The 21,224-nt window shown below is 31.4% G+C and overlaps 1 protein-coding gene across 5 annotated transcripts in view; it reads right to left on the minus strand.

The window, feature by feature from the left end:
- Positions 1-923: 923 nt before the first annotated feature.
- Positions 924-21,224, minus strand: part of LOC114330643 (kazrin) — a 490,500-nt gene continuing 470,199 nt past the window's right edge. For all 5 annotated transcript variants that reach the window (XM_028280046.2, XM_028280051.2, XM_028280047.2 and 2 more), the window contains 2 exons: positions 11,597-11,759; positions 924-1,026 (listed from right to left, as the gene is read on the minus strand). In XM_028280046.2, the coding sequence (XP_028135847.1) occupies positions 997-1,026; positions 11,597-11,759 (193 nt within the window). In that variant the 3' untranslated portion in view covers positions 924-996. The remainder of the gene's footprint in view (positions 1,027-11,596; positions 11,760-21,224) is intronic.

Consider the following 21,224-nt stretch of genomic DNA (forward strand, 5'->3'; position numbering starts at 1 on the left):
ATTTTTTTGTATTTTTTGGGTCATTCTAAGCAAAAAATGTTTTTACAAGTTTTTTCGTAGGATGCCTAGTTTTCGACATAAACGCCGTTGAACTTTCAAAAAATCGAAAATTGGCAATTGTTGAAGCCGAATAACTTTTGATTGAAAAATAAAATAGCAATTCTGCTTACCGCATTTGAAAGTTCAAGTCAAAGTCTATCGGTTTTGATTACTTTCATTGCTAAATTTTTATTTATTGTTAAACAAAGCTATAAACACGTAGTGATTGAATGATGTTTTCAATACATTTCTCATTTGAAATCGAAAGAGTAGGAGCGCATACAGACAGTTTCTACGTAGATTACGTACATTAAAACGCATGCATTTGGGCACGGGAAACACTATGTGTTTATGCCTTTGTTTAATAAATAAAAACTTAATTTTAAGCAATGCGAATAATGAAAACCGATAGAATTTGACATGAACTTTCAAATGCAGTAAGCATAATTCCTATTTTATTTTTTACTCAAAAGTTATTCGGGTTCAAAAATTGAACGTTTTTAATTTTTTGAAAGTTAATACAAAATACAAAAAAAAATACAAAACAATGTTTTGTTTTGCAAAAAATCGCTGTTATGTAATTCCTCAAGTTCTTTGTTTATAATCTTATGCTACACTCACAATCTTATCGACATCCGGATCAACTGTTAGCCAAAAAATTCGTGTTCTACGGGTCAAAATACATAAAAAAAAAACTTAGGATCTGAATTAAGGAGGCCGTTGTACCCCTCTGGCGACAAGACTAATAATAATGAATTACTAACATACTGAACTGCTAAAAAATACTAACAGTTATCTTAGAACTTATATTTTTATATTTCTGAAAGTGCACAAAGAAGAAAAAAATGGGAAAATGTTATCACAGAATAATACAAAATAAAGATAAAAAACAAAACAATTATATATATTAATATAATAATCTTTGGTGTTTTCGTCCTGTGGATAAAATCTTATAATTTAAAATTCAGGTCTCCGTCCATTGTAAATCTGTGAACAAACAGGCAGATTAGTTAAATTATTATTATTATTACTTAATTCTCAAGATTTTTTCATTAAAAAGTGACAGTTAACCGAAAGCATCTGTATTAGGTAAACTGTCTCTTTTTGAAATACAAAAATGTGAAAATAGTTCAACAAACAGCAATTTAAAAGAGTTATTGCAAATGGAGTCACCAAGCAACATTTGTAAATATCTTTTTGTTTTAACACCATTTACGGTTATGAGATTTTATAGAACATGATACCCGTCAATATTTAAAACAAAGAATCGCTAAGAAGGACAGTGCCAAATAAAAATTTATAGAGACATTTCAAATACACAAAAAACGCCACGAATAATGATAACGGAGAATAACGCTGTGACCTAAAATACAGTCTGTTTCAAGGAATGGATCAAAAATAGAGTCTTTAGGAAACGAAGAATAAGAAAACGTCTCAGAGAGACTGAGATTATAAAAAGCATTAATAGTCTAGGGCGCATCTGTTTTGAGATGAACGTTAAGAGGTGACCCATATTTTTTGCAGATATCGCTTGGAATTAACTCATATATGTAATAATAAATGAGTTATTCTCCCACTCAAAAAGTCCGGAACATTTTAAATATTCAAAATGTCAAAAGTTAAGAAAAAATTCGATTTTCTTCTTCGTTTTTTGATTATAACTTTAAAACTATTCATTTTCGAGAAAAATTGTACTAAGATAAAAGTTGCCTAATTAAATTTTCTACAATATAAGATTGGTTAAAAATTTTAAAAATTGTCACACTTGTTTTAAAATAGCAATAATTGCGAAAAAGCATAAAAAAGAAGTATTTACATTTTACATTTTTTAGCCATTTGTGCTATACTTAGGACCTTCATATTTTACCCAGAGAAATTTTGTGATATAGTAAAACAATATAGACCAGTGTAAATAGCAAAAAAACAATAAAAAATTAATAGCAGGATGAGACCAATTCCCAATGAAAGTACACATATTAGATAACATGTGGACCATTTTTCACCAAATCTGGATGAGGGGAACATGGGTTGGGGGAGCGCTTTTAGGGGTGAAAACGGTTAATTACGATTTGCAGCAAAACGGCACATCGTATCGAAAAAAGTTAAATTACAAAGTTGTAGGCTATAAGAAGGTCTACAACTTTTGTAAATAAGCATTTTTCACATAACCTCAAAATATCCGAGAAAATTGGAAAATTCGATGTTTTTGATTTTATTTTTTTTTTACTGAAAAAAAAAACATTTTTTACCAAATATGGTAGAAACTTACCTCTGTATGTCCCAAATACGCTGTAATTTTTTTTTTTAAAATATTTTTTAAAACTCTTGTTTTTTATGTTTAAGGGAAAATGTAAGCATTTTTTCAATTGAAAAATCTCCCGAAATTTTTTTAGCTTTTTTAAAGAAGTTGGCATTTTTTTTTTGTTTATTGAGATCTCTATTTTCTGATGGTGCAAAAAAATATATACGTTACTGTGGAAAATTTTGTCACAAAAGGCAAAAATCGGAAATTTATTTTCAACCCCTCACCATTTTCCGGTTCTCAGACGTAATGTAAGTTGCATAACGAGTAGGTGCAGCCCATTTAGTGACAAATTTATTTATTTTAAAGGAAATTGTGGAATCTACATAAAAAGGTAAATACTACCTGTGTCTTATTCTCAATTAATCAATGAAATATTATCATTTTCTTTCATAAATAGTATGACTAAAATAACCTGAAATTTTTTTATTTTTTTAAATTAACAAATTTTTAATAAAAATTTAATACAATATATTCAAAATAGTCGGTCTTGACGGTCCAGTTAGCTGGGGCTCAGTCGATCGACAAGTTTAGTGGATTTGCGATTTGCGGTCGCTGGTTCGAGCCTCAGCTAGGTCATGAAATTTATAAAAGGCCAACGCCGTAGTATAAAACTCAATAGAGTCTACGGCTTGGTCTGGAATAAACTGGCGTCTGATCGACCTATGGAGGAGCGGTACGGGAAGGGATAAGGGCTTCCGGCTTGGTGATACTCCTCCATAGATCCCTACCGAAGGGCGTTGACGCCTAAGAACGGTGTATACATACATATTCAAAATAAATTAAAAATAGGTACTTCAGTACAATATTAACAAACAATAATTTCTTTCTTTTGCACAAGCAAATTTAGTTTTACTCAAAGAGAAAATTGTAAAATCATGATTTTGTATTTGTAGATTATCACTATGGATATGGAAGAGTCTGTTTGTATAATCTGCAATGAGGCAGATAATAAGCAGTTGTATAAAATAAAAGAAAATGCTTTGAAACGTTTAGTGGAGTCAGGTAAAAAAATATTTGACAGTAGATACAAAAAATTTGCAAATATTACATCAGCTTTTATTCATAAAAGTTGTCAGAAAAATTATAATGATGATACGCTAATAACTAAATAACTTGATTTATGGCAAAAACATAGTGAAAGCATTATTAGACAATAAAAACTTGTCACATTTAGCCAATATTTTCTACAAAAAAGATGCAAGTAAAGAAAATATCGCCAAAAATGGTTTACAATTAATTCTATCAATTTATAAATGTAGAAATGAAAATATAAGTTTGAATCAATTAAAATTTAACAAATACCAATTAGCAAGAGTAAAAACTTCTTTTAAACTAGCTAATCTCCCACCAACTGAAGGCGCAGCAGAACAACACTATTACAGAGCATACCATCAGATTCAATCTTGGATGGGTAACAAAGTGACTGCAACAAATTGGGGCTGGAAGCAACATGAAGGTGGCATTGTGCCCATATTCACAAATGCAGAATTAATTCCGGAAATGTTACTAAGTAGTATTTGCTGCAGCTGTGAGACTGGATGCAATAGTCAAAAATGTGGGTGCCGAAAGCATGGTTTGAAATGTACCAATTTATGTTCAAATTGTAGGTACTTCTGATAAATCCTCCAATGTTGAAAACCATATTTTTTATATTAATGAATATGATGCCATTATGGATGAGAAACCAACGCCAAATGAAGAAAATGTAGACGAAGACCATGATGGTCTAGAAGATTTAGAGGAAACTGCAGAATCTGTAAGCATTACCGAATGTGATGAAGAAATGCCATCAAAGAAGCAAATACTTAATTAATTGATGAAAAATTGGCCATTAAAATTATAATAATTACTTTATTTTTTTATTAAATAAACTTTTTCGTTAAAAAAGTTGTTGCGACTTTTAATTTGGTTCATGAGAAAAAATGTTTTAAAAAAAATGTAGTTTCTAGGTAAGTAGGCCGACCTTTAAAAAAAATATATAGTTTAAAAAAAATAAAAAACACGCTTTTAAAGCACTAAAAATTTAAAAATAACTTTTAAAATTAAAGCTAGTAATATTTTATTTTTAAATTTTTAGTGCTTTAAAAGCGTGTTTTTGATTTTTTTAACCATAATTTAATCACAAAATTAAAAATCACAGACAACGGTATTAGTATAGTAAATTTTTAACAGAGGTTCGTTGGTTCCTGCTCGCTATGCAACTTATATTACGTCTGAGAATCTGAAAATGGTGAGAGGTTGAAAATAAATTTCCGATTTTTGCCTTTTGTGACAAAATTTTCCACAGTAACGTATATATTTTTTTACACCATCAGAAAATAGAGGTCTCCATAAACAAAAAAAAAATGCCAACTTCTTTAAAAAAGCTAAAAAAATTTCGGGAGATTTTTCAATTGAAAAAATGCTTACATTTTCCCTTAGACATAAAAAACAAGAGTTTTAAAAAATATTTTTATACAGAAAAATTACAGCCTATTTGGGACAGAAAGAGGTAAGTTTCCACCATATTTGGTAAAAAATCATTTTTTTTTTCAGTGAGAAAAAAAAATAAAATCAAAAACATTGAATTTTCCGATTTTCTCGGATATTTTGAGGCTATGTGAAAAATGTTTATTTACAAAAGTTGTAGACCTTTTTATTGCCTACAACTTTGCAATTTAATTTTTTTCGATAGGATGTGCCGTTTTGCCGCAAAACGTAATTAACCGTTTTCACCCCTAAAAATGCTCCCCCAACCCATGTTCCCCTCATCCAGATTTGGTGAAAAATGTTTCACATGTTATCTAATATGTGTACTTTCATTTGGAATTGGTCTCATCCTGCTATTAATTTTTTATTTTTTTGGTCCATTTTAGAGCTATCTGCACTGGTCTAATACTGTAAATTTTATTAAAATCGCTTTAATAGATTTGGCAAAATAAATTTTGCAATCCAGCTTTCGCAAAAAAAATTATTTTTCAAAATTCCTTCCAATATTTATCTCATATATTATTTTCTTACTCTATATTTTGTTGTATGTATTTTAATAGATATTTTAATTCCACAAAAATCAAACTAATTTGATTATTGTTTGCGAAATATTGTTTAAACAATTGCATTTGTTTAAAAATAATAAACTTTTATTCTCTAAGTTAAAATATATGAACAAAGAAATTTTTTGCTAAAAAAAGTGTTATTTCAAAGGACAGTGTATGTGTTTTTATTTTGCAATAAACAAATTTATTTATTTATATCGCTACTACTACTACTATCGGTTTACAGCGTTCTCCGACGCCTTCCGACTCCTAACCGCCATTCTTCTCTGTTTAACCATAGACCTGGAGGGATTTCTCTTTCCTCTAGTTCTTTTTCAATTCCCTCCCTCCAGCTTCTTCTCGGCCTTCCTCTTTTTCTTCTCCCTTGTGGTGTCCATGCCAAAATCTGTTTAGGGATCCTGTCATCTGGCATTCTCTGTACATGGCCGTACCATACCAATTGTTTTGTTTTTATGTCATCAAGTATTGTATGTGTTACTCCCATCATTTCTCGTATTCTCTCGTTCGGTATCCGATCTCTTCTTGATTTGCCTGCTGCTCTTCTCCAGAAGTCCATTTCTGTTACTAGTAACATTTTCTGCGCTCTTTGTTTCAGTGGCCAAACTTCACTGCCATATGTGATTATACTTTTAAGTATGCTATTGTATATGAGCTGTTTGTTCGCTTTAGATATTGTCTGGTCCCACAGAATGCCGTTCATCATGGATATGGCTTTTCTACCCTGCATGTTTCTGTCTTTTATAGCAGCATCGAGTGTTCCATCTTGAGTTATCTTCATGCCCAGGTACTTGTATTCATCGCAGTGTTTAATTTCTACCCCATCGTCTAATGTAATGGACTGTTTTGTTCCTCCAATACACATGGCTTCAGTTTTCTTAATGTTGACTTCGAGACCCCATTTGTTATATTCTTCTATTAGCTTCCGCGTCATGTAACTTAAGTCGTCATGATCTTGAGCAATCAGAATTTGGTCATCAGCGAAACATAGAGTGTATAGTGTTGTGTCGTCATTGAGAGGGATTCCCATGCCATTACATTTTCTTTTCCACAGCTTGAGTGCTTGTTCCAGATAAATTTTAAAAAGGGTAGGCGAAATACAACAACCCTGTTTCAATCCTTTCGTGATCTTAAATCCCTCAGACATCCTTGATCCAGTTTTAATTTTTGCAGTAGTTCCATTATACAGACTTTGGACTGCTTTGATAAGACCATGTTTAATGTTGGTTTGATAAAGGGTTGACCATAGTTTGCTGAGGGGCACACTGTCATATGCTTTTTGTAAGTCTACGTATACCAGGTGAACTTCTTTATTGACGGCTGTTTTTTTCTCAATAACTTGCGTAATAGAGTACAGGTGGTCTACTGTGGACCGCCCAGCTCTTATTTATATGCGCCCAGCATTTATTTATATCGAAATGTACTAAAAATTAAAATTTATCAATTATTATCAAATGTGGGACAAACAAACAAATAAACATGTGGGAAGACTATATAAAGGGACTCTTCTATGAGATCAGAGAACCTCCTACATTAAATAAAGAAAACGACGAAGGTCGTCCAATACTAAAGTCTGAATTGGAATATGCTCTGCGTCAACTAAAAAACAACAAATCTGTAGGAAAAGATGAAATACCAGCTGAGCTATTGAAGTTAATCAACGAGTAAAACTTAGACCTTCTTCTTGGACTATTTAATAATGTTTACAATACAGAGACGATCCCTAAATCATGGCTTGAATCCGTCGTCATACCACTAAAAAGAAGAACGCCAAATTATGCCAGGACTTCCCCCTTATAAGTCTATTAAATTACATTCTGAAGCTTTTCTTGCGAATCATAGAGAACAAAATATATAAAAGTTGTGACGAGGTCACCGGTCAAGAACAATTTGGCTTCAGAAAAGGTATGGGGACAAGAGAAGCAATATTCTGTCTTTAAAATCTGACACAAAGATGCAAACATCAGCAAGCAGACATTTTTGTCTGTTTTATAGATTTTGAGAAAGCGTTCGATAGGGTGAAGCACAAGACCTTAATAGAAAGATTGAACGACATCGGAGTCGACAAAAGAGATTCTAAAATTATAGAGGCAATCCAATAAAGGAATCAGACAGCAATCATAAAGACCAAAGGTAACACGTCGAGGCCAATTGAAATACAACGAGGTGTTAGACAGGGTTGTGTGTTATCACCCATACTGTTTAACGTCTACTCTGAGGTAATATTTTAGAACGCTTTATCGAACGCTTTATCGCACTCTTTAGAAGGAATCAGGATAAACGGTCAAAGAGTAAATAACATCCGCTGTGCAGATGACACGGTATTAATGACTGATTCGGACCATAGTCTGCAGATACTGCAGTCTGCATAGTTGGATACGGTTACTGAGAGTTGTGAAAAAATGGGTATGAAGATCAATACTGCAAAAACTAAAATTATGAAAATATCAAGGAACAAAAATTTAACTCTTCCAATATATTATGTGAAACACCAACAGCTTGAATACGTAAGCCAATACAAATATCTTGGATGCTGGTTCAATAATGAACTTGATTATAAACAAGAAGTAAGGGCGAGAATAGAGATAGCCCGACAGGGGTTTATCAAAATGAAAAGCTTATTTTGTAACAGTAGCATTAGTACCAGCCTTAGATGTCGTTTTCTGCATTGCTATGTGTGGTCAATACTTTTGTATGGAACGAAGGCCTGGACACTCAACACAACACTGATGAACAAGTTAGAAGCCTTTGAACTCTGGCTTTATAGAAGAATCTTTAAAATCCTTGGACAACCCACACCACCAACGAAGATGTTCTGAGGAGAATAGGTATAGATAGGGAACTGCTGAAAATCATTAGAGTCAGAAAAGTTAGCTACCTGGGACACATAATGGGAAACTAAAAGTACCGACTCGCGCAACTGATCATCCAGGGTAAGATTGAAGGAAAACAGGGTCCCGGTAGACGCCAGATTTCATGGCTTAGAAATATCAGAGACGGGACCGGCCTTGATTCAACATCTTTGTTTAGAGCCGCATTGGACAGAGACAGATTTGCCAGTGTAGTCGCTAACCTCCACTAAAAGAGAAAGCACCACAAGAAGAAGATTATCAAATGTCATTGGAATGCCCAATCAGAGCAAAGGTATCCGCTGTCCTGAGCGTAGCACCAAAATTAATGTATTAAAAAAAATACCTGACGCCGTGGAAGTTAACCGATTTTAATCTCCTTAATTTCAACTTGCTATCTGTTTTATTTTTAGTCCTGCAACATTTTGAAAAAATGAATTTTTTTGCGGAAGCTGGATTGCAAAATTTATTTTGTGAAATCTGTTGAACCGATCTCAATGGAATTGACACTGTTGTTTTATTAGTTTTTTAAGTTTTTTAAGGTGAAATATGAAGGTCCTATGTGTAGCGTATTTTGCAACAAGGGTAACAACTTTTAAAATTTTTAGTTAATCCTATATTATAGGAAATTTAATCGCGCATCTTTTATTCGCAGTTTTTCTTGAAAATGAATACTTTTAAAGTTATAATCAAAAAAACGAAAAAAACAATCGAATTTTTCCTTAATTTTTTGACATTTTGATTATTTAAACAGTGTTCCGGACCTTTTTGAGTGGGAGGATAAATGGAATATTATTACATGAGTTATTTTCAAGCAATTTCTGCAAAAAAATATGGGTCACCTTTCAACATCCAAAAAGAGAAAGCTGAATTATTTCGAACATGTAATAAAAGGTCCCAAATGTAGGTGGCTACAAAATATTATGCAAGAGAAAATATCAGTCAAATACAGTCCAGGACGAAGAAGGACTTCATGGTTGGAGAACTTGCGAGACCGGTATGATATTGACAAAAGCACGCTACTTAGGGCGGCAATTAATAAAATTAAGATGGTAACCAACGTTCTGAACCAACGGAAGGGACATGGTACATGAAGAAAAATAATAACGCTTAGAAAAGTATCATACTCTTTTATTTAAAAATCAAAGTTTGGCTAAAAAACTAGAAATAGTTCGAATAAAGAATTATGGTAAAAGCATGTTAACAAAGATTAGAAAACTAGAGAAAGCATCTATTAGACGAGGTGATAATTAACTATTTACTACTTTAATAGTTATAAAACGCAATAGTGCAGAATCGTTAAAAATATACCTCCAAAATATTTGTTTGGAGGGGACAAAAATAATCTATTGATAAAAGACTATTTTGAACGTACCAAAAATAGATTACTTCAACTTATTATTCAGGGCAAAAATTTAAAGAAAACGAAGAAGAGGAGAAGAAAATATGACAGATACTATAACAAGGAATGTACACTCAAAAAGCTACTAAGTTGATCATTAGATGGAATAAAAATTAAGGAGTTTATCACGAACCTTTAACAAGAGAGCGGACAATTAAAAGACAAATAGTTTATATCTGATAAAACATACTGTCTACTATAAATTCTGATTACGCCCAATCTAAACAGAAGAAATTTATAATGTGCTGCTAAAGATTATAAACCACAAAGCACAAAAGAAGAAAGAAACCCAAGCAAAATCAATAACGTGAAAAATTTTAATAATAAAATTAAATTTTAAAAGTTAGTCGACTCTAGTAACTACATTTTGCTAGTACTAGTTTACGTTTTGTTTTGTTAACAAAGTTCGTATCATAATAAAACCTAACATTTGTGACAAGTTTAGAAATGAGTTCCTTAGTCAGTTAACAAAATACACCATCCATATAAATTATCTGACGCATGAGATAATTGTTTATTATTTACTTTTTTAATATATTCCACATTTATTAGGGAAAATATTAAAAGACTTTTAAATGCTATGAATTTATTGTACATGTGTATTTACAAAACATACTATAAAACAGGAAAGCAAGCCATAAAATTAATAACAATTATTTATAATGTATGATTGAATTCACTTGAAGCGATTTCACTCGCCTTCCAATATGTATTAGAACAGGATACTAACGAAAGACAAAAAAAATAGGTATTGAAGTCTGGAAAGTACTTGAGATGTTTAGAATTTATTCACAAATAATAAGTAGGTACAGTATTGATACATGTCGAGCTTTTAGAAATAACATGAAGGTAGTTTATTTTAGGGTTTTAGAAGATAGTTCATTTTACTTGGAGCCGCTGTGAAGGCGGAACGGGAGGGATCCATTTTTGTACAGAATTTTTTTTTAAACTCCTTATGTAGTTTTAGAAAACCGGGTCGGAGGTTGAATTTTTATATTTAAAAAATTGTAAAAAGGGTTAAAGACATCCAGAACAGCACACGGGACTTTCACAAAACATATGAACAATTTTTAATCATGGTAGGGTTCAAACCCCCGCCTTCTTAAGTGGAGTCAACTGGCAGATTATTTTCAGGATTTATGACAATTACCTATTGGTAGGGGAGCCCAAGCGGGAATTTTTGCAGTTACTAGAGCGGTTAGAAAATCATATGGGGAGAAACCTTGCACCCTGTAAATGTATCCCTACCATAAATTAGCTCTTAATTCAGGGGAGTTCGTTAAGGGTGGTCTAAAAAATAATCTATCCTTAGAAAAACTCGAAATCGTCAGATTAAGATTAAGTACATGCAGAACAGTGTATATTTCAAAAATCTGACGATTTGAGCGGGGCGTAAGGAAATGGGCAAGTTACAAAGTTTCCCAAAAAAAGCGAATATTTCGCGAAATGAACATCAGATCCAAAAACTGCAAAAAAACACGTATTTAATAATTTTGGAAAATCTCCTGGAGGTGGGGTGGCGGGTTACTTTAAAATCTTAAATAAAAGGCCCCATTTTTTTATTGCAGATTTGGATTTCTTCCGAAAAAAAGGTAACTTTTATTCGATACATTTTTTTCGAATTATGGATAGATGGCGCTCTATAATCGGAAAAAACGATTGTTGGAAATGGAAAACTAAATTAAAAAATGGAAAGTCCCTGCTAAAATGGAACACTTAACTTAACTTTTTTTGGCTTTAGGACATAATCTTCAACACCCAATAACGCTCGGGTGATGGCAAATTTGGCATAGGTACTTTCCTCCCATACTACAACATTTTTCGACTCGATCAAATGACAGATGTACGAAGTGTGAACAGTATGTTATAACTTTTTTCGGCCTAGCCGACCATTTCTACTTTTAAGGACCATTTCTACTCTTTTTAAGACTTTTCACTTGAAAGGTTTTTTATTGCAATTTAAACTCACCCGAATACTGCTGGATTTGTGCTGCTCTTTACCACCAAACGAATCTCGATTGGCGGTAGACGTCCCCGCCAATCCTCCACAAGACCGTGAAAAGGTACGACCTAGAGATCCTCCCAGAACTCTTGATTTGGCCCTAACACGGACGTAGTGCTCTAGTGTTGATCTGATATAACAGTGCAAAATGAAAACATCGAACAAAGCAGTGCGGGGTACACAAGCATTCTATGCTATATTACATCCAATGTTTTGAACAAAAATGGGATTAGTCCATTTATTCACAGTTTTTGTTGTATGTAAGTTTTTAAGAACCGCTTGGATTGACCTGAAATTTGGCATACATATAGCTAACATGCCAAAGGACAAAACTGATATTGTGCTGATGTGTGCTTTTGGTCTAGAGGTTAGTTTCGCCCCTTCTCGGGAGTGAAAAAATATACGTTTAAAGTAAGTCAGGAAATGGATAAATTGACTAATTCTAAGCAACTTTTGTTCTATTGCGTTTTTTTACTAAGAATTTTTCTACAAAAACCACGTCTTTAAACGATTTAAATAAAAGTGGTCCCCTTTTTTGGTAAAAAAAATTCAGGAAAATTACTTAATAATTAGCATCTTAAACGAAATTAATCGTTATAGTTTTACTTGCTTTATTTAAATGATCTGTGTAAGTTTCATCAGTGCATAGTCATAAACAGTTCTTCGCAAATAACTCAAAAACTAATTATTTTATCAAAAATAAAACATATTAGTAAAACTATAGCTTATAAAGAAGTGAAAGGAATGGTGTATTCATGAGGTGTCTAGACCCAATAGAACGAGAGTTTTGCTAATCAAAAAAGATCATATTCGTCAAATTCCAAATTGAATATTTCAACGCGAAATAACCAAAAAATTACACAGTTTTTGGGTAAAAATCATTACAACTTTTTTAAAGCGTTTAAAAAAGTTTTATCTTTGTTTTTAAAAAACTTTCCTAACATCAAAAGTAGGCAAGATGCGCTCAAAATAAAGGTGGTCCCTTTTTTTTGGTAAAAAAATCAGGAAAACTACTTCCTAATTAGCATCTTAAACGAAATTAATCGTTGTAGCTTTAGTTGCTTTATTTAAACGATCTGTATGTTTCATCAGTCCAAAGTACTTTTTTTTTGAAAAACATTGGTTTTAAAGTAAAATATTTTTAATTTTTAATTTTTAAAAAAATATTTTCTTTTTCAAATTAACCTCAAAATTATTTTTGATAAATCTCAAAAAAAATGTAGGTTTTGCTTTTCTGAATATTTTCGACTCTTTATTTTTGTCTAAGACAAAAATTGGTTAAGATATGGCTGTTCAAAATTTGCATATGTGATTTGTAACTCGTTTAAGCTCGTTCAACGACAGCCCTTTCAAAATTAAACAATTTAAACCGATCAGATCCGATCTTACAGATCATATTATATATACACGAGTAAAGGAACTTGTGAAGCGATAACGATTAATTTCATTTGGGATGATAATTAGGGGGTGATTTTCACAATTTTTTACCAAAAAAAAAAGGACCAACTTTATTTTGTGCGTAACTAGCTTACTTTTGACGCTAAAAACTTTTTTAAGAAACGACAATAAAGATGTTTTAAGCTGTTTAAAAAATTATAATGAGGTTCCCCAAAAAGTTTTTAATTTTTTGGTTATTTCACGTTAGATTATTAGATTTGGAATTTAAAGAATATGAACCTATTTATAGCTACAACTCTGCTTCTGCTGTGTGAAGACAATTCATACATACACCATATTATTCACTTTTTTATTAGCTATATTTTTTCTACAAATATTTTTTTCCACAAAATACTTACTTTTTGAGTCATTTGCTAAAAACCGTTTAAAAACGTGGTTTTTTGTTGAAAAAATGAACATATTCACTCGCAAATAACTCAAAAATTGTTAACTTAGTAAAAAACCACTACAGAAAAAAGTTGCTTAGAATTAGTCAGTTTATGCAATTTAGGACTTATTGTGAACGTATATTTTTTTACCCACGAGAAGGGGTGAAATTCATCCCCGAAAAGAAGCACATATCGACACAATGTCTTTTTTTTATTTGACATGTTAGGTATACGTATGCCAAATTTCATATCAATCCAATCGATTCTTTAAAATTTAGAAGTTTTGCAATATTTTACAGTGAGTGAATGGACTAGATGTAATATATTCGTTTAGTTTTTGAGTATCATAAGGGGAAGAGCATAATGTAAACAAAAATATTAAAAAACGTGACTAGCGTGTATCTGACATCAAAAGCACGGAGACTTACCTTTATCTTTATTATATTTATTAATTTAAAAGCATAACATTATACATCGATTGTTTAAAATTTTATTTTATTTTTCGAACGTCTGCGGTCTCACCGATCCCACAAGGATTTACCTAAACTTAATTTACGTTAAAAACCATTCCAAAAAAGTTATGTTTTGTCGCCTATGGTAGGTATAATTACAATTAAATTATTATTATCGTTCAATGAAATGATCAAACTATTGATTAGGTTTTATTCAAGAACCTTTTTTTATCATTATCTATTAGTTATATTTTTTATTATGCCAGTTTTATTAGTTAACTGCAATGATGATCTTTTACTCTTCTGGCATATGATTCTGCTTTCTGTCGAAAAGACATTTATAAAATTGGACTACAGATCTTTATACTAGCTACAATTCTGATCATTTTTAATTCCTATGTCAACTCTCACATCAATGCTTTGGTGACTCACAAATTTCTTCTTCTATATCTTGGGCATTTTAATGTAGAATACATTTTGTTTTTTTTTTTATTTTGTGCCTACAATTTATAACTGTATTAAAGGTATGATTACCATTATTTATAAATGAAGTAGGTACTCGTTTCATTTACATCACACTTTCTATTTTTTGCATCTAAAAGCATGTACACAAAGTAAAAAGCTCTATATATTTCTTACTTAGAACTATTATCTATATTCTCTATGTTCTCTATCTGTTGGTATTTTATATGAGAAATATATTCTATATCCCATACTTAATCAAAACACTTCCACTTTATATTTATCTATGTTTTATTTGCGATTTATTTTTCATAATCCAATATACTGCTTTCGCAATAGAGTTTTTACTGTAGTTACAATACAGGACAAACCTTCTTTTCTAAGATTTATATTAGACCAGTAAATGAACGGAAAATAGGGCGATACCGTGTACTTTTCAGGGGCAACTCCGTGTCGCATGTAAATTTGGATTTAGGTTCTATTTACCCTCCACTTCAAAGTTGAATTTGTGCCGTTGGTTGCTTTTATGTGGGGTTGACAGACACCCCTTCTCGGGGTTGAAAAAACATACATTCAAGATAAGCCCGGAAATGGATTAATTGACTGATTATTAGCAACTTTTGATTTATAGAGTTTTTATGTGTCATTACTTTTCGAGTTATTTGCGATTAAAAATGTTTATTTTTCGACAAAAAATTACGTTTTCAGACGGTTTTTTGCAAATAACTCAAAAAGTAAATACTTTATCGAAAAAAATATTTTTAGCAAAAACGTAGCTTAGAAAAGAAACGAAAAGAGTTGTGTATTCGTGAGGTCTATAGATCAAGCAAAAGCAAATGTGTAGCTTATGAAAAACACGTATTTATTCGTCCAATTCCAAATCTAATATTTCATCGTGAAATAACAAAAAAAATGAAGCACTTTTCGGGAAAAACCGGTTTAAACTTTTTTAAAGTGTATAAAAATTTTTTTTTTAGATGTTTTTAAAAGTTTCTAACAATAAAAATACGCGAGTTACGTTCAAAATAAAGTCGGCCCCTTCTTTTTGGTAAAATAGTCATGAGAATCTCCCCGTGTTTAACTCCCCAAATGAAATTAATCGTTACCGCTTTACAAGCAATTTATTTTAATTATCTAGTTTTTATATGCTCTGTCAGTTTCACCTGTTTAAAGTGCTTATTTTTGAAAGGGTTATAGTGTAAAGGACTTGAACGAGTCATTAATCACGAGTGTATGCAAAATTTGAACAGCCACATCTTACCAATTTTTGTCTAACAGAAAAACAAAATAAAACTAACATATTTATAACAGCAAAATCTACATTTTTTTGCTTTTTGAGATTTTTCATATCACCAATACTTTTTAAGTTATTTTGAAAATAGTAAATGTTTCCACAATTTGTAGAAAAAAATTTTGTTACTATAAAACAATTTTTTTTTAAATAAGCCCTTTAAACCGGTTAAACTTACAGATCATATAAAAAATATACATACATTTAAAGTAAATGGTAAAGTGGTAACGATTAATTTTATTTAGGGTGCTAAATAGAGGAAGATTTTCACGATTTTTTTTTACCAAAAATATAGAGGCCAACATTTTTTTCAGTGTTACTCGTTTATTTTTGATGCTAGAAATTTTGTAAAATATAAAAATAAAGCTTTTTTTAAACACATTAAAAAATGTTAATAAGTTTTTCCCGAAAATTGCTTAATTTTGCGGTTATTTTACGTTGAAATATTCGATTTGGAATTAGACGAATAAGAACGTATTTTTCATGAGCTATAAACTTTTCTTTTACTCAGTTTATAGACTTAAGTGTGCACCATTTTTTTTTGTTTTTTTATATGCTACATTTTTCTGAGGAATTTTTTCGATACAATATTTACTTTTTGAGTTATTTGCGAAAAACGGTCTGAAAACGTAGTTTTTTTTGTCGAAAAATTAACATTTTCAATCGCAAATAACTCTAAAAGTATTGACTTACATAAAAAAAACTCTATAGAATTAAGTTGCTTATAATTAATCAGTCAAATTATCCATTTCCTGGCTTATTTTAAACACGCGCTTTTTCACCGAGAGAAAGGGTGGCTGTTACCCCCCAAGCAAAAGCAACCAACGGCAAAAATTCCACTTTGAAGTGGAGGATAAGTGGAGCCTAAATCCAAATTTTCATGCAATTCGGAGTTGCCCCTGAAAATTACTTTCCAGAACAGTCATTTACTTGGCTATATGCCATACCTGGGATTGCTATTATTTCATCGGTCACTTTCTCAGATGGAAAAGTGGATTTTCAAATGTAAGTGGTACTGAAAAAACGAACTACTAGGAATAAGCCCGAAACTAGCATTAAGCAACGGCAGCTGGGTGACTCAATACTCACGGTGATAAAGAGTTAAATCTCACGTGTAAAATATTAGTATTTTTAGTCAATTGCAAATACCTATATTGGAGGAATTAAGGAGTTGTCGGCAATGTGCCATACTTCCAGAGTTATAAATAGTGTGAGAGGTCATTGTAACCTTAGATTGAGATCAAATTCTGATCTTTTTATATCAACAACTGTTGATTATGCAATTTGTCATTCTCAAATAATAAATAGCGCCTCCTTGCTATATCTTTACCTCATTAATGTTTGTATTTTCTTATGTTCGGATCATTTTGTCCTAGCCCTTCTATATCATGGCATTTAGCACTAAAAATACCGGAATAAATTTATTTTTAAATGCAACACCTAGAGACACACTAACTAGAACGTTTTACATTGGATAAAACCATGAAATCCTTTATAAAAGGTATATTTGTTAAAATCCCTATACAGAGCTACATCATAAAACAAACAGAACTAGTTTTCAATCGGTTGACCCATCATCATCAGTGTTTCTTGAATCAAACATGCTAACCACCAAAGTAAAAATATTAGGGTAAAAGCCATTTAAGATTAATCCGTCGTAGGAACATATAAAATTGATGTGACTTTACACATGGATGTACAAAATATCCAATGTTTCACGCTCGAGGTACCATTGAGCTAAATTTGACTTGTTCACATCATGGCTGTGTAGAAGCAAGTGACGGTCAACCGATTGAAAACTAGTTCTGTTTGTTTTATGATGTAGCCCTGTATAGGGATTTTAACAAATATGCCTTTTATATAGGATTTTATGGTTTTTTGTAATAAATGGTATACAGCCAACTACAGAAAATTTTTTCCTCGTGGAGTTTTACATTGGGTTCATGATGATGATATCAGAAAAAAGTCTACAATAAAAAATTGGGTGGAAATGCATAATTGCCTTTTAAAGTGTATAAAATGCATCCAAAAGTGAATAAACATGTCCAAATGGCATACTAAGGGCCAAATTTTGTTACTTCTGGGGTTTCTAGTGTCACCGAACACGACTACCCCCGGAGCACCTGTTGCCCAGTGTCACTGCTAAGACACATCATCTTCTTGAGTTTCGAGGGTTTTCGACATTAAATTGATGCAAAATGATTACACGGGAGGTTTTTAGGGTTGCTGTACCAGAATAGGTCATCAAAAGCAACTATCGGAGCACCTATTAGCCACAGTCAGCTCGAAACACCAGATGACGACGTGTCTTAGCAGTGAATCTGGGCACCAGGTTCATCGGTGCTTGGTTCTGATGGCGAATTGGTTTTCAGCAACCCCAAAAACCCCCTTAATAACAAAATCTGGCCTTGGCATTCTTATGTATTTTGGAAGCATTTTATACACTTTTAAAAGCAACTATGCATGTCCACCCATTTTCCTATGGTAGACTTCTTTCTTGAGATCATCCTGAACATAATGAAAAAAGTCGCAAGTTTCCTGATGCTGTATTTACACATCGATTTACTTTGTGCTAAAGGCCCTGGTCTATTAATGGTCTTTAAGAAGTTTCATCTAAACCCATTTAAGCTTTTAGGATTTAGCCCATTTCAGTTTTTTAATACGTTACGAAAAATCGAAAAATAATAATAGACAATGACTGATTTTCATCTCTATTTTAAAAACTAACGATTAAATTCAACTAAGCGTTCAAATTCAATCGCTTTTCATCGATTTTCATCGATTTTTTAAAAGTACTAAAAATTTAATTCAAAATCGGTATTTTTGACTTAAGGCCTTTTTAGTTATTAGTTCAGATATATTTTACTAAGTTTATACCTTTATGTAAATTAACAAAGTGGTATAATATAATGTTATTTTCTTGTACCTATAAGTAGTAATTACTTTGAATGCCAACTTCTTCTAACTTTGAATCACATTATGTGTGTATAAAAGAAACACCAATTTAAACAACACTTCATTTGTTTTTATGCTAGTCTAACACTGACACATGCAAATTTAAAATTTAATGTTGGTATAAAATACATACACACCACCATCTTCTGAAAATATTTATTTTAAAAAGTAATTTAACTAAAAATACATTTTTACTTTGACTCTTAATCCTTTTAAAATTAAAAGTAGCGCAAGAAGCATTAGATTGCTATTTTTAACTAAAATCCTAATGGTAATGCATAGTTCTGACTAAGATATAAGCCAAAAACATATTATATTTCCTATTAACCTGGTGATCAATTTGGAAGGAATATTGCGTAAGAGTTTATACACCATTCGTTCTCGCCAGACTGTTATGTGTCGAAAAAGCTGTTAAGAGATCTATGAGAGCAGCAGAACTCTTCAGTTTTCTTTGAAAACTGGCTTCTCCGTAAGTACAGAGAGATAACAACTGGTAGGTGCATCCTCGATTTGGTCTAGAAGCTGTTTGTTCGATTGGAATAGCTTTGAGGATCATTGGAAGGGCTTATTCTGTTGAAAATTACTATTACAAGTAGTATAAGATAACTACGTTATACACCAGGGAAATAAGGCAAAAATATACCATGTCCAGGACACTTGAGCAGCCAGGTTGCAAATGGGTTTTTTTGGGTACTATATACCTAATACATTATAAATACAAAAATGCCCGTCACAGTTCGGACGAGAAACTTAGTTATTAACAAATAAGGGTCAAAAATGAGAGTTTTTTCGTTTAAATCTCTACAGGTAAAAAAAGGCAATTAAATGTCTTATTTATAATATTTTTCTTCTAGTAGATGAGCCGAGGTTTAAAATAGCCTTCTTTTGAATTTTGGTCCGATTATTTGTTGCTTCGGATATTGCAAAATAAAACTAAAATTAAAAAAAAAAAAAAATATTTGCTATAACTTTGGCGAAAATAAATTTAGGACTTTCATATTGCGTGAAAAGTTTTAGTCAATTTGTTTATCCCAAAGAGCTTTTTTTTCGCAATGTTATTGTTCAGAAAATAATAATAACACAGAAATTCTGTGAAAACAACATGAAAAAAGAATAGTCATGTTTTCAACGCATTTAAAGAATCTTAGAAAAAGTCATTTTTATCACTCAGAAAACATTTTACTAAAATAGAATCATTTTTGGCTTATAAACAATTTTAATAGCTTTGTTAATATTGACTGTAGACTAAAACTACAATGGAATTTGAAAAACTGGTATTTTTACACGAATTCTCAAAGAAAAACTTTACGTCTAGGTTAATTATTGTCAAAGTTAGCCACTTTTTTATTTAATTGACGGCTACTTTGTTTATAACAATTAAGCAACCCAACTAGAGCCTTTTTGAAGCTGAAGATATATAGGTTATGTGTAAAAGTTTGAGTAAACTTTAAACCTCAACAGAGTGGTTAATAAAGCTTTAAAAATGGCGTCCGAAAGAAATTAATTCGTGGTCGGTGGAGGGGAATTACTAAAATACGTGCACTCAAAAAATGAAACTGATTCTGCAAATATATGCTGCGATTAATATCGCTGGAACTTGTTGATGGATTTTGATCATAATTTTTTTAATTTGTATGTACTCGTAGTTTTATAGAGTACGTTATGTACACACAATCCCACCTAACATTACAAAATATTAGGGAGAACTCCCCTTATCACTCAGGGATATGAAAAATAGATTACGACCGATTCTAAGACCTACCGAATATACATATATAATTTCATAAAAATTGGTCAAGCGGTCTCGGAGAAGTATGGAAACTAACACTGGGACATGAGAATTTTATAGATGTAAATATATAGATGGCTATTAACAAATAGGGGTTGGTGACAGAAGAGTGAAAATTAAGGGTTGTATGTATTTTTTAATTCTACATCATATAAAATTAAGGTAGATAATTTTGTCCAAAAAAATAATAAAAATGTCAGGGGGCAACCCCCCTTATAACTTATGGGTATAAAAATAGATTAAAACCTCTTCAACGTCCTACAGGATAAACGTGTAAAATTTTATAAAAATCGGCCAAGCCGTTTCGGAGTAGTATGGTAACTAACACTGTTACAGGAGAATTTGATGTATGTAGAAGTTACTGCGAATTAAATAATAAAAGTGGCTATCTTTGAACCTAATTAACCTAGACAAAAGGTTTTTTCTGAAAATTTGTATAAAAATACCAGCTTCTGAAATCATTAAGTAGATTTACTCTATAGTCAATATTAACAAAGTTATTCGAATTTTTTAGAAGCCAAAAATGACTCTATTTTACTAAACTTTTTTCGGAGTGATAAAAACGACTTTTTAATGATTTTTTTTTCAATACCGTAAAAATATAACTATTATTCTTGAGTGTTTTATGTGGTTTCCACAGAATTGCTATGTCATTATTATTTTCTAAACAATAACATTGCGAAAAAAAAGCTCTTTGCGATAAAAAAATTGAATAAAATTTAAACTAATTGACGAATCGTCTTAAATTTTTTTTGAATTATATGAAATGATTGACTCAATTTTTTGTGCAATACGAAAGTCTTAAGGCCATTTGCGCAAA

The sequence above is a fragment of the Diabrotica virgifera genome, chromosome 2 (assembly GCF_917563875.1).
Source record: "Diabrotica virgifera virgifera chromosome 2, PGI_DIABVI_V3a".
In the NCBI taxonomy this organism is placed as follows: Eukaryota; Metazoa; Arthropoda; class Insecta; order Coleoptera; family Chrysomelidae; genus Diabrotica; species Diabrotica virgifera.